The sequence below is a fragment of the Haplochromis burtoni genome, unplaced genomic scaffold (assembly GCF_018398535.1).
Source record: "Haplochromis burtoni strain Fernald_Lab_line unplaced genomic scaffold, NCSU_Asbu1 Contig_4, whole genome shotgun sequence".
Lineage (NCBI taxonomy): Eukaryota > Metazoa > Chordata > Actinopteri > Cichliformes > Cichlidae > Haplochromis > Haplochromis burtoni.
The window spans coordinates 2877333-2890166 of record NW_024582365.1 but is presented as its reverse complement, the minus strand read 5'-3'; the positions used below and the strand labels follow the sequence as shown (position 1 = coordinate 2890166).

General features: G+C 40.7%; 2 protein-coding genes across 2 annotated transcripts; both read right to left on the bottom strand.

The window, feature by feature from the left end:
• Positions 1-1399: 1399 nt before the first annotated feature.
• On the bottom strand, positions 1400-7366 carry chic1 (cysteine-rich hydrophobic domain 1). Its single transcript, XM_005913262.2, has 6 exons — positions 7181-7366; positions 5656-5710; positions 4561-4716; positions 4124-4180; positions 3624-3683; positions 1400-2830 (listed from the first exon to the last, which is right to left on the bottom strand). The coding sequence occupies exons 1-6, from the start codon at positions 7324-7326 to the stop codon at positions 2780-2782; spliced, it is 525 nt and encodes a 174-aa protein (XP_005913324.1). The 5' UTR covers positions 7327-7366; the 3' UTR covers positions 1400-2779.
• A 1362-nt stretch (positions 7367-8728) lies between these two features.
• Positions 8729-12135, bottom strand: cdx4 (caudal type homeobox 4). The gene is made up of 3 exons (XM_005913261.2): positions 11462-12135; positions 9936-10081; positions 8729-9075 (listed from the first exon to the last, which is right to left on the bottom strand). Exons 1-3 carry the CDS (start codon positions 11895-11897, stop codon positions 8842-8844), a joined length of 816 nt encoding a protein of 271 aa, XP_005913323.1. The 5' UTR covers positions 11898-12135; the 3' UTR covers positions 8729-8841.
• Between the last annotated feature and the right edge of the window lie 699 nt (positions 12136-12834).

The window sequence follows — 12834 nt, the reverse complement described above, 5'->3', positions numbered from 1 at the left end:
ACATTTCTGACATTCAAAAACAAAACAAAAACAAATCAGCGACCAATATAGCCACCTTTCTTTGCAAGGACACTCAAAAGCCTGCCATCCATGGATTCTGTCAGTGTTTTGATCTGTTCACCATCAACATTGCGTGCAGCAGCAACCACAGCCTCCCAGACACTGTTCAGAGAGGTGTACTGTTTTCCCTCCTTGTAAATCTCACATTTGATGATGGACCACAGGTTCTCAATGGGGTTCAGATCAGGTGAACAAGGAGGCCATGTCATTAGTTTTTCTTCTTTTATACCCTTTCTTGCCAGCCAGCTGTGGAGTACTTGGACGCGTGTGATGGAGCATTGTCCTGCATGAAAATCATGTTTTTCTTGAAGGATGCAGACTTCTTCCTGTACCACTGCTTGAAGAAGGTGTCTTCCAGAAACTGGCAGTAGGACTGGGAGTTGAGCTTGACTCCATCCTCAACCCGAAAAGGCCCCACAAGCTCATCTTTGATGATACCAGCCCAAACCAGTACTCCACCTCCACCTTGCTGGCGTCTGAGTCGGACTGGAGCTCTCTGCCCTTTACCAATCCAGCCACGGGCCCATCCATCTGGCCCATCAAGACTCACTCTCATTTCATCAGTCCATAAAACCTTAGAAAAACCAGTCTTGAGATATTTCTTGGCCCAGTCTTGACGTTTCAGCTTGTGTGTCTTGTTCAGTGGTGGTCGTCTTTCAGCCTTTCTTGACTGAACATAAGTTCCCTGCAATTTCTGAAGAATATTACAGTAAATCTGGCTGAAACTTGGCCCAGACGTACAGCAGGTTTCCCGGAGGAGGGATGTGTTGAAAGTTGGACCTCAACTACTCAGGATGATTTTTAATGAATTTTTGAAAATTGACACAATTGTAGTGTATTGGCTGTATTAGATTGAATAAATGTTTCCATTAATTTCTGAGGAATTCTACAGTAAATCTGGATGAAACTTGGCACACAGGTACAGTAGGTGTCCCAGAGGAGGGATGTGTTGAAAGTTGGACATCAACTACTCAGGATGATTTTTAATGAATTTCTGAAAATTGACATAATTCTATTGTATTGGCTGTATTGCATTGAATACAAGTACCCTTTAATTTCTGAGTTCGGCTTGCTGCCTGCTGGTCCGTGTCATTAGGAAGCAGCAGTACGTTATGGTAACAGCATTCCTGAGTTGTATATATGTTGAGTAATTGCAGGCTGTCTTGTTAAAGTTAACGATTCACCACCTTGTTAAACATGACAAACAGCCACATTTTCCATCGCGGGGCACCAGGCTGTGGTCAAAGTGCATCAGCCAAGGTCAGTCACAACCTGCTTCTACCAACATGACACACCACAGGTTTCATAAGGGGGGGAAAAAGAAGGAAGTGGCAACAAATTAAATTCAAAATTGACAATTTATTTTCTCTCCATTGGGATTAGGTCACCATGATAAACACTTACAAAACAAAATGTAACAGGGACAATACTGGGAGCAGTAAACTCTCCTTTGTACAGGAGAACAGATTTCAACCTGCACTTCTCTGTGGTTTTCAACTATACCAGAGGCACTCTAATACAATGCAATGCAGCAATCTTTTGACTAAGATTCTGAAAAACAAAACCAACACTTGAAAGGATGAGTGAAACAAAGAAACCATCAGCTCAACACATCAGGATCTGTAGAAGCATGTGCTTCCTAACACTTCAGGAGGACCAAACACAGCACAGGGAAAAGTACAAAACTACAAAATTAATACAAAGTTAGTGGGGGTGGGAGAGAAATGAGTGGAAGTGCAGAGTTCAAATTCAAATCTTCCAATCATCTCCATCTTTAACGGATGACCAATCACTGAATGTCATCTTAATTGGCAAAAACCGCATGGTAACATGCACTGCTGTTGTCACCGGAAGAAAACTCAGGATCCACTCCAGTCTGAAATCCTGAACTTCATGTGCAACAATCAGTTTCAACTCTGGCATCAGGTACATAGTCACTATATGGCTTACAAGATAAACAGGTCCATATAAACTAGAAAGGTACGTAGACATCTTTCATAATCAAAACTAATTTACAGCAATATATTGGCAAAAAAACTAAAGAGCTAAGTAACTTTATGTAAACAATGGTATACCACTGTACAGCTTATTCTAACATGGTATTTACAGGTCAAGTTCTTACTAGCTAGTTCCCATGTACAGAGGGTTCTTGTAAGGACAAAACACGGGGTGATGACGTACACTGTACGTTAGGCAATCTCAACCATCCCATCTACCTGCAAAGAACTGGATTAAAAGAGGGGAAACCCAACAAACAGCATCTGAGCCTACAGACTTGTTGAATTACCCAAAGCCTTCCTCCTCCTGTTACATGTAGTTTCTATTTTTTTTAAATCATACATAAGGCAAGGATAGTTACGGAAGGTGGAGGCATCACATTCTTTGCGAGGGATTAGTGATTTAATAGATGGGATACAGGCTGATGGTTCTTTGGGGTAAATGCACTTTTTGAGAGAATCACTTGTTTTGTTTTTTCTCACATGTAACAAAAACACATCCGAGTGCAACAAAGGGAACATGTGTAGTTCTGTCGGGAAATGTGCAAAATCTGCTCTAAAGCAAAGTGACAGTGTTGCAAATTTTAATGTACAAGGTACTGGGAGATTTACAGGGTCGTCACGAGACACAGCGGCGCAGACCCTTTTTTCCAACATACTGTATATACAAGGCACTAAGGATAAGATTCAAGGGCCACTCATCCAGTCTGGCAACGGCCTCGTCAGTCTGGTCGGAATATAGGATATTTGGGTAGGAATTCTATAAGAATCACCTGAAGAGAGGAAAAACACAATTTCGCAAGGTTAAAATCCAACTGTTTTCACCAGAGCACAAACATTACTAGTTACTTAACTAATCTCTTTATTACACAGACAAAGACAAAGTAATCAAAAGTTTAAGTAAGAGATTTGAGTTTCTCTGGATTTCTCTGAAAATCAGCTGCGGGATCACTCACATACATGCGGCCTAGCAAATCATTTAAATCAGCGGGGGTTGGTTACATAGGAAGAAAAACCTGTCAAAGCAATGACGACCAGCAGCACCACAAACAACACACACCACCTCTCTAAAACTGTTTCAACAGTAACTACACATCACAACCTTCATGAAGGGAGGATTTATAACACAATGAATGTATTTGGCTGCATTTAATTACGCCAAGTTACTACATAAACAGACTTTATACGTCATATATTTTTCTTGACTTTTATATTTACATTTAGTTGGAGCTGGAAAGGTGGTACTAAAAACCAACTAATTCCTCATTTATTAAGTACAAACTTTCTTTTTTACTTTGAAAGTTTCTACAAATTCACAATTAAATATCAGTTCATTCTAGCAAAGCACTAGAAAATGAGTCATTATTAAATAATCTGCAAATAACACTTATATATTTATATAACATTTCACTTCCCTTTTTGGTCCTTTGTCATAGAAACTGCTCATCCTTGTTTCCTGGACTGTTTTTTTTATTAATCCGTTTTACCGAAAAACAGTTGAGCAGCTAAAAATGATCTGCAGATTGATCAGTAAAGGGTATAGTTGAGAAATCCATGCCTACTTACATATTCCATCATATTACTGCTTTCACATTTTCTTTTACTGAGCTTCCAGTGCAGCCCCAGCTGATGAAAAAAAAAGAAAAAAGACAGATACAATGAATGGACATCTCCCTCACTCTCAAACACACACAAAGACACACACACAAATGCACAAACAAAGGAAATCTTCTCTTCAGTGTCAGGGGAATTCGAGAGAAGGACTGTCTGGTCTCGCTGGGGTCAAACTGTGGCCAGACACCCTGAAGAGCTTCCTTTATACCTTTGCACGGCTACTAGCTGTAATTTGTTGCTGCGAGACAAAACAAAATTAACATGGACTTTTACTGCTGACCTCACGGTCCTTTCAGGCACTGCGTACCAGATTGCACCAGATCTGACTGGCGGGTTAAAACGTACACAACAGATTAATGATGTTTATCCATCACGATGATACTCATCTTACACACACTGACACAGACCAATTAAGCACTTTTACTCAGGTGCACTGTAGCCATCCTCCTTACCTTATGGTATAGTCGGTTATTTTCCCACTCTAACAGCTTCTGAATAGACCGCCTCGTCTTCGGGAACAGACCACAGAGGGGAAAAAAAGGGCATGCCCGTTAATTCAAACAAAAATACACATTACTCAGTTTAACACGTGAACAGGTAACAGTTAACAGCCACGGTGTTAGGATTTATGGACTAAACTCCTAATTTACCAGCTAGTAATTTTCACTCTGTTGTCAGCAACTCTCGAGTGGTAATACCACCCTTGAGCTGAGCAAGAGAGAAGCAACGCCATGCAATGCATCATTTCTACACAGAGCCACCAATTGAACGCAAGTTGTTATTACCGTCTACACTTAGACCAATTGCTATAACAGCCCCTGAGTAATCAGCACTGATGTAAGGGAGAGTTAAACTGTCCAACTCGTGTCACAGGAGATTTGAGACTTACTCTCTTGTTGAGGCAGATAACGGGCCATAGGCTGCAGCCTACTGTACAGCAACAACACAGGCAGCCACAAAGAAGCCACTTCACATTCACAGGTAAGTTCTTCTTCAAACAAGCATTCACCCTGCTGATGCTGGTTTTGAATTCCTCTGGTGCTACCTAAAGAAAAAGGGACAGGACACGTGGTGAAATGAACATGGGAACTTCTCAAAAAACAAGGAAGTTGGATAATTCAATTGTTTCTTGGTCATGTTGACTTGAAACAATTTCTCAATGCACAAAAGAAACCTGTGTACAAGGATCAAAGAGCTTTAGAAAACCAAACAGGTAGATATTTGCAGATGTTGTCCAGAGATGAGATCTAAATACATTCCCCCAACTTGCTAACCAGGCTTTGGACTGTTCAAGGCAAGGAGGGACTCAAAGGAGAGATAAGCTCAGTGCCTGTGGCAGCGCCGGCCAAACAACTTGAATGGATGCTCATTCCTCTCTGAGCCTGTACGCCATAAAACAGGGGTCGTAATCTTTTATGACAGGATGCAAAGGTCTCTTTGCAAACAGCCAAAGACCATAGAATAAAGCCCAGCAGGGCCTGATCTGCACCCTTCAATCATCATAATTGTGACCTCATCCATCACATGTCACCCTGGGTCACAATACCGAAGGTACTTTTTATTGCCCCACACTTCCCTCGGCCTGCTCTTACCCCTGCAGCCTTTTTGTGTTTCTGCGTCCGACCCAGGAAGCTTTCCTTTCTTGTCTACGGCAGAGTCTTCATTTCATTATTTTATCACCTGGTGCTGGACCCTCCGAAACACTGGGCGCCAACTGAGCACCATAGCCAGCTTACTCATTTACAGAGTTGGACAGCAGCTCCTTTTCTATGCAGTGTGGTACGCTACTTATAATGAATTTCCATCAGATCAAAACCCCTCACGGAAGGCTGAATGGGGAGGACTGGGGAAGTTAGGGCTGTAAAAAGCCCAAAAGAACAAAGGAATCACTGCAGCTTTAATTGCTCAATTCTTCCCACTTGGATTTGAACAGAAAGCAGTCTGCAAGACTGAAGTGCAAGAAAAACTTAAAAAGCAACTGTACCTTTCCCGTGAGAACAGAGGGAAATTCTGTGTCAAATCTGTTGCTCAGTCCAAACCTGAAAAAAACAAAACAAAACAAAGCAGATATGTCAAAAACAAACACTCAATAACAACAAAAATTAATCTAAAGCTAAAATATATTAGCTGCTCCTTATTTAACACTATTTACCTATTTTAATTATAACTTTATGACAGAAAAAAGGACAACATTAAACTAAAAATGTCAGCAAAGACTGTTTCCTATTTCTGTATGGTGTATAGGCCCACTGTAGAGAGATCATGCTGCACTCACATGGGTTAAAGACAGTCTTAACTTTTGTGTCAGTGTCTCTTGACAGGCTTAAGCAAAAGCATAAATTTTATCTACTGTTTTTAAAACAGTAGATAAAATGCACTTATATGTCACCATGTACACATGTTGACCAACACTGCAGAACTGGGTAATAAGATGGCCTTCATCAATGGTGGGTATTTTTATATTGATCTGCTGTTTCAGTTCTTCAGTGGATAAAGTAACCCTTGTTAAGACAAGATTTAAGATTTGTGTGTTAAGATTTCATTAATTCTCTCCCTGGCTCAAAAAGATGGAATATCTGAATCAGATTGTCACCACTGGAATCAGCCAAACTGCTATTTTAAACATTAATAATTGAGAATCAGTGCAGCTTCACTTGGAGGTTACTTTATTTCTTGATGTAAAGAAGGATGAAAGAGCCACATCCATGGGATTCTGCATGATTGCTAGTCCATTGATTAAATAACTGTCAGCAAGTCCTTGTATTTACTTGATATTTGGCATGCAATCAGAACTTATCCCTAAAAATCTGATAACAGCCTTATCAGTACCCGAGGATGACTACTTGAGTCTGAAAAAGTTCTGCAGAATAAAATCAGCAGGGTGCAGCAATCCTCTAGCAGCAACAGCACCCTTCCAAACAGCTGATTATGTTTTCAAATTTGGGCTTTTTTCTGTCGTAGTTATTCTTGATAGCATCCACGTGTCAAGTTGAAGAAAGCTTCCAGCTTGGCCTCGGCATCAGCTCATAAGGTGAAGGATGAAGATGAAGGGTGGATCTGATAGCGATGACAGTGACAAACATCATCTTATTAAGTCCCTCTGAAGGTTGGACGTGCCTCGGGCTCTATCCCCCATTAATCAACATGATAAAGTGCAAAGGTCTCCATCATATATAGGCAGTTAAGGGACAAACAATTATGAAAACTACAGTAACCATTGCGAATTAGCCCACGACAGGTAATGTAATGCGAGTCAAAACACAAGGATGAGGACTTGTAGCTAAAAGAGCATCTCACGTAAACTTGACCAACGTTAACAACGGCTGCGCCTGCCAAGTTTTAGGTTGCCATGCTGACATAAAGTCGTTAACGTGGGTTTACGGGGAAACAGCTATACCCTCGACCAAACATATGGCTAACTGTTTTGATTTCCGTTAGCTCGCAGGCTAGCCTCAGCTAAACAGGCGATACCGGAAACAGAAAGAAAGCACAAACGTGGCTCCACTTACACCGTGATGTGCCCGGCCCCTCGCATAACCACGGGCTCCGGACAGTATCTGGGCAAGTGCTCCTCGCTCACTACGTGCTCATCCTCTTCGTCTTCTAACTCATAAATGGTATCAAAGTCCGCCATGTTGGGTAGTAAGACGCTCATGACGTCTACGGCGGGGCCGCGCACGGACGCACGAGGCCACGCGCGCGAGAGAGCCACACAGTATGCATAGAGGAGAAGAAACCATCGCCCAGCTGAGTCCTAAGGACCAGGCCTGGTATTAGACCGGAAAAATACATGTATTTAATAATCCACGGTAATATTTGTGTATGTGCAGGTGTGTGCATGAGTGTATACAAGGAGGATGGGGATTATTGTTATTACTCCTATTATTAGCTGTTAATTTTTGTCCCATCCCCAATTTGATCATTAATGAAGTATAGATAATTCACATATCCCCAATATTCCCCAGTTCTATTTTTTTTCTTTCCCCCCACTTGCTCTTGTTCTTGTATGTATTCTGTGCCTTGGCCCGTCTCGAGATGTATTTTTCCAATGGGAGAATATGTCAGAATAAAAGTTTCATATTCGGGGATAATCAATGAACTTCCTCATTTCAGACATATGCAGAGGGTCAAAGTCAGGAACACCCCGTAATAAGCCACATGTCAGCTACAGAGGCTTGAACTACTCACTTTAAATGACAATAACCTGCTTTGCTGACCTTTTCCAGACAAATGAAACTGCACCCTAACATAGGCTTAAATCTACAATGTGAACCGGTCCAAATGGATCAGGAAATTAAAAATCCCATTTAACTCTTTTGTATCTGATGCTTTTGTATACATTTACATGTATTCTTTTAGCCACATACTGAAAGGCCAAGCTTTGCATGTAGGCCACTCAAACTCTTTGTTTATTGCAAGGCTACTGACTCTTTTCATGTTTACACTTGTCAAATCTTTTAAAATTCCAAATTAAAAGTAGATGCATTGAAATGACACAAAATTATGCATCAAAGGGGGAAAAAGCCTCACGGATGATGTCCCTGGCTTTTTAGAACTTCTTGCAGTTAAATTTTAAATAAAAGGCCATGCTGAGATGATATTTCCCTGGTTGATATACCAGTGAACAGGCCTGGTTAGGTTTTTATTCTGTGAATCCCAGATGCACAACAATTCAGAAATAAAGAAATTGACAGATCTACTGCAAAACACCTTTTATTTACATTTTCAAAGTTGCCATTAGACGACCTCTCTACCCGTACCATCTGTTTGATTGATTCACAAAACTGTGCTTGAAAGCGTAAACGATTTGTCCAGTTAGATTTAACTTCCCGAGGTCCAGTGTAATACTTCAATGGCGTGTCCCTGATTTCTCACGGTATCCACAAACACATGCACGTCATACCAAATACAAAAAAAGATAAGCTATTTATATCTTATTAACTCACAAACGTTTTAAAACAGTTTAAAAATACTTCGATTTTCTCCCCCCCATTTCGTTAAAACTATTCTATAAAAACTAATATTTGAAGAGCCTCCAGCGTTTCCTTGCTTTAAAGCAGCTGTTTATCCGCAGCTTTGTGCTTCAGGACTTGGGTTCAGATCCTCTGGCTTCCTGTCAAGTGTCCTGTGAGTGCCCACTTATGTGAGATCGTCCTCAGGGCGAGCTGTTCTACTGAGTCACAGTCACTTGCTGTATATTCCTGATAGAGGGCAAGGTGTTCATTCCCTGAGGAGGGTACATAGAGCCGTGGATGTCCGTGGGACTGAGAGACCCCGGAACCGGCAGAGGGCTGACTGAACCCGGGTCACTGTGCACAGACCCGCTGCTGCCGTCGGACTGACCCATCTTTTTCTTGATCAACTTTCTCTCTTTAGCTCTGCGGTTCTGAAACCATATTTTCACCTGAGGAGACGCAAAAAGAAAGAAAGAAAAAATTATTTGATGAATATTTTCCTGTTCATATAATTTGATAATTAATATACAAAGCAAATAACTTGTACATCAACAGGTCCACAAAATAGGCCTGAAAAGCAAGTATATATAACCCAATACGCGCCATTGCTTTTTCATTTTATTCTCTATTTTATAAAATTAAATTAAATAAAAACACCCAATTAGAAACGTCTTCCCCGAGTTTGGGCGTTCCCTATTTTTTCTCTATTTTGTCCACTGGCATAATGAAAAATAAAATAAAATAAAATCCAGGTCTGTAAAAATAGGCCTTGAAAGGAAATAAATAACAAATAATTTGTTGTTGCATTTCTCGTATTTTTTATTTATTTATCTTTTTAGTAAGGCATTACTCTGACATTTTTTATTCTCTGAATTATTTATTGTCATACAAAATTAACAAAATTACATTAAAATGTTGAATGTTTACTAAATTAAGCATTTAATAGAATAATTTCAAACAGAAATAATGTGAAAATGTATAATACAAAGCGTAATTAAATCACCGAAATAACTACAAATAATTTATGTTTCCAATCATAAATTATTTGCAGACCCTCCCTGTCCAATAATGAATTTATGCGGCTGTAATATAAATACAGGCACAATTTATTGCCTGACAATACTGACCTACTTTTGTGGTTAGAAGCACATGTAAACATACAGCTTATTTTACGTATTTATATATTTTATGCCATGTGATAATTCTTTCATATAGAAATTACTATATAGGTATATTTATATGATATTAATTGTCGTTTCTTAAATCAATAAAAGGACAGAAAATAAAACAGTAATTAATAGAGACCAACCTGTCTTTCCGACAGACCGAGGTTGACAGCCAGCTCAGATTTCCTTCTGATGGTGATGTATCTGTTGAAATGAAACTCCTTCTCCAGCTCCAATCTCTGATGGTCTGTGTACACTACCCTGTACTTCTCCTTCGTCCTTGTCTTACCTGTGAAGGTGAAAAAACAAAAAACACATAGTCATGAAGAGGTCGTCTGCCCGTTTTTAGGATCATCTGCTTGTAGCCAAGTGGTTGAACTGGAAGGTTTCCCCCCCCCGGAGCAGGCTGCATGCCAGGACCGGTCTATCGACGCATAGCATCTTTATAAGCTGCGTCTTCAATACACATGTCTCTGTCTTTTCAACAGATACGCAGTTACAGCTTTTTGATCTTTCTTTGATGACAGCTGTAGTGCGCTGAATTTCAAAGAACGACGAGTCAGTTCCTCCACGAGACACGGGAAAGACATCTGGAGAACCCGTGGGTTCAACTCAGTTCATTCTGCGTAAATATCCAAATTACTGTCCGAATGTGGGCTATTGCTATTTGAAATGGCTTTACACTTTCCCAGCTACAAATGTGTGTGTCATCGGTCTTATGGAGGAGTGAAAAAAAACAACAACTAAAGGAAACCAGTAAACTCACCATGAATTCGGCTAAAAGATTTAAACTGATGTCTGGATATTATAAAAAAAAACACTCCTATATGGCATGGATAAAATAGCTCTACTGTAAACCAAATACATTCAATCTGAAATGCATAAAATCCACATTCTTTTGTGAACGTGTAAGTACTTCTCTGCGTTTGAGATATTAGCTGTGAAAAACGTCACTCTTTCCGGCAATATAACTCTTGGGAAAGGAAGGGAGGTTGGCGCATATCAAAGCGAAGAGGTGCTGAAAGAAAAAGGGACACTGCCTGGATATGACGGATAACACCAAACACTGTAACAGAGAGGCCGACCTTGCATCTCCTGCAGTAATGACATTTACATCACAACTGGGCCTGGCGCCGATTCCTTGCACCTTTTAAAATTTCTTCCATGGGAATAGAGCAGCCAGAGCTGCTGGGCTCAGGTCTGGGATTAGAATGTCAGGCCAATCCTAACTATCATTTACATCAAAGTTAAGACATGGAAACGGTTTGTGGATACATTTGATGCCATTGGTAATTAACAGAGTTTCCACAGAAGCCAAATAAATTATGACCTTATAAGTAGCCTATTTAAGATTTAACGAGGTTTTATATTCATAACAGTTTAAATTTAAGCAACCTGCAAAATGCACTGTCACAGGACCGGAGTTTCCTTCTGCTTGTTCAACTTCTTTTCAGTGCTTTTTTCAATTTTCCGGTTGTACCCTTTCCATCAGTGTGGAGTTTGGTGTGTTTCGATGGAACTTGTTTGATTTTACACATTATTTTAAATGACATGACCTGTGCGTAAATGGACGCAGAAACTAAGCCGCGCAAAAAACTAATTTCTGCTGCACAACCAGCTTCTCTATTCCTTAAATACACAGAATAGCATTTTGGCACAATGGTCTCACCTGTAGACGACGATTGCGCAGTTTTGCTCATCCATTGGTATGAATTACGCCTTTCCCTGCCAGGAGAAAGTTGTGCAACATTAACGTTGTCCGGTGGCGGTTGTAATACCGCAGATCCCGGAGGATGCATATGTGTGTACTCGTTTGAACAGTAAGGAACCTGTCCAGGAGATGAGTTATTCATGGGCGTAGGAATAGTATTAGGGGGTCCCAAACTATAAGCACCCCAGTCCTCTCGAGGGGCGCTATATGAAGGCCCCCAGCTCCCCGTAGACTGTGGGTGCGTATCCATGTTTGGCACATGATGGTATCCAGTAAAGTCGGGGTACTGTGGTGTTGAAACAAAATTCTGTGGAGGCAGATTGATGCTTGATCTTCTTACAGGCCCTTGGTGATACATGCCGCTTTCTTTATCCAGTAGGTATCCAACATACATGATTTGGTGAAAAACCTTTAATATATCAAAACAGCTGAGGGGTTATGTTGCCTATTTTAAGGCGACATTGTCTCCCTGTAGCTGTTTAAAAAGCAATCCTTGTGGTTTATAGTCCAAATCGGTTCCCAGAGAGAAATGCAAAGTAGTTCCAGCCTGTCTCCAGCCTCACATGCTGTGGCTCTGTTGACAAGAGACCAAAGGTACACTAAGGCCTGCCTGACATCAGCCAACTCCTCAACTCTTGTAGATTTGCATCCAAATGAGAGCGAGCTGTCCCCTTGCGCCTGTCCTGTAGCGCGTCATCACAGGACAGTGGGCCTATCCTGGACATGAGTTCCTCACACCGTGAATAAATTAGCACCAGGGCCTATCAGCTGCACATGCTGCAATAAACCGAGGCAACACGTTCACAAATGCATTAATTCAAAAGGCCTATGCGTAATTGCGCACATTTCTCACATTTGTTGCAAGAATTAATTTTCTATTGGCAACTGAGCAATTGCCTACATTAAAATGCAGTAACGATGCCAACATTTCTAGAGTTTCATCTTATAATTACGCAACGTTTAGATCGAATTTAGATTTCAAAGCTGCAGGGATTCAGCAGTTTCCAACCACGCTTCACACGTAAACCCCGAATTATTTGTCAAGATATTCACTTGCAAACGAGGTGCAAAGTATGAGACTTTAATTCTTTAAGCAAGTAGTATTCCGTGTTCACACCTCAAGGTCGCACTTCACAGCTAATTCCGGTTACAAGGAAACTCCCGCAACCCCCTCCATGACAAACAGCGGCCTGCGACACATGAGTCAACGCTGTCCCCTCAAACTGCTCTGCATACATTTTTCTGTAAGTTTGCTTAATGTTAGTGTGTCAATGAATCGATTAAAAAAAGCCCATTTGTATAACTCAGATCTCTATAAAATCCCATATCAT

Excerpts from the sequence above, each read along its gene's own strand:
- chic1 (XM_005913262.2), bottom strand. The coding sequence starts at position 7,326 with ATGAGCGTCTTACTACCCAACATGGCGGACTTTGATACCATTTATGAG. Across the intron at positions 4,181-4,560 it reads TTATCTGCCTCAACAAGAGA|ACGAGGCGGTCTATTCAGAA; the intron begins GTAAGTCTCAAA and ends CTGTTCCCGAAG. Across the intron at positions 2,831-3,623 it reads GCAGTAATATGATGGAATAT|GTGATTCTTATAGAATTCCT; the intron begins GTAAGTAGGCAT and ends TCCTCTCTTCAG.
- cdx4 (XM_005913261.2), bottom strand. The coding sequence starts at position 11,897 with ATGTATGTTGGATACCTACTGGATAAAGAAAGCGGCATGTATCACCAA. Across the intron at positions 10,082-11,461 it reads TGCGCAATCGTCGTCTACAG|GTAAGACAAGGACGAAGGAG; the intron begins GTGAGACCATTG and ends TCACCTTCACAG. Across the intron at positions 9,076-9,935 it reads TCGGTCTGTCGGAAAGACAG|GTGAAAATATGGTTTCAGAA; the intron begins GTTGGTCTCTAT and ends GCGTCTCCTCAG.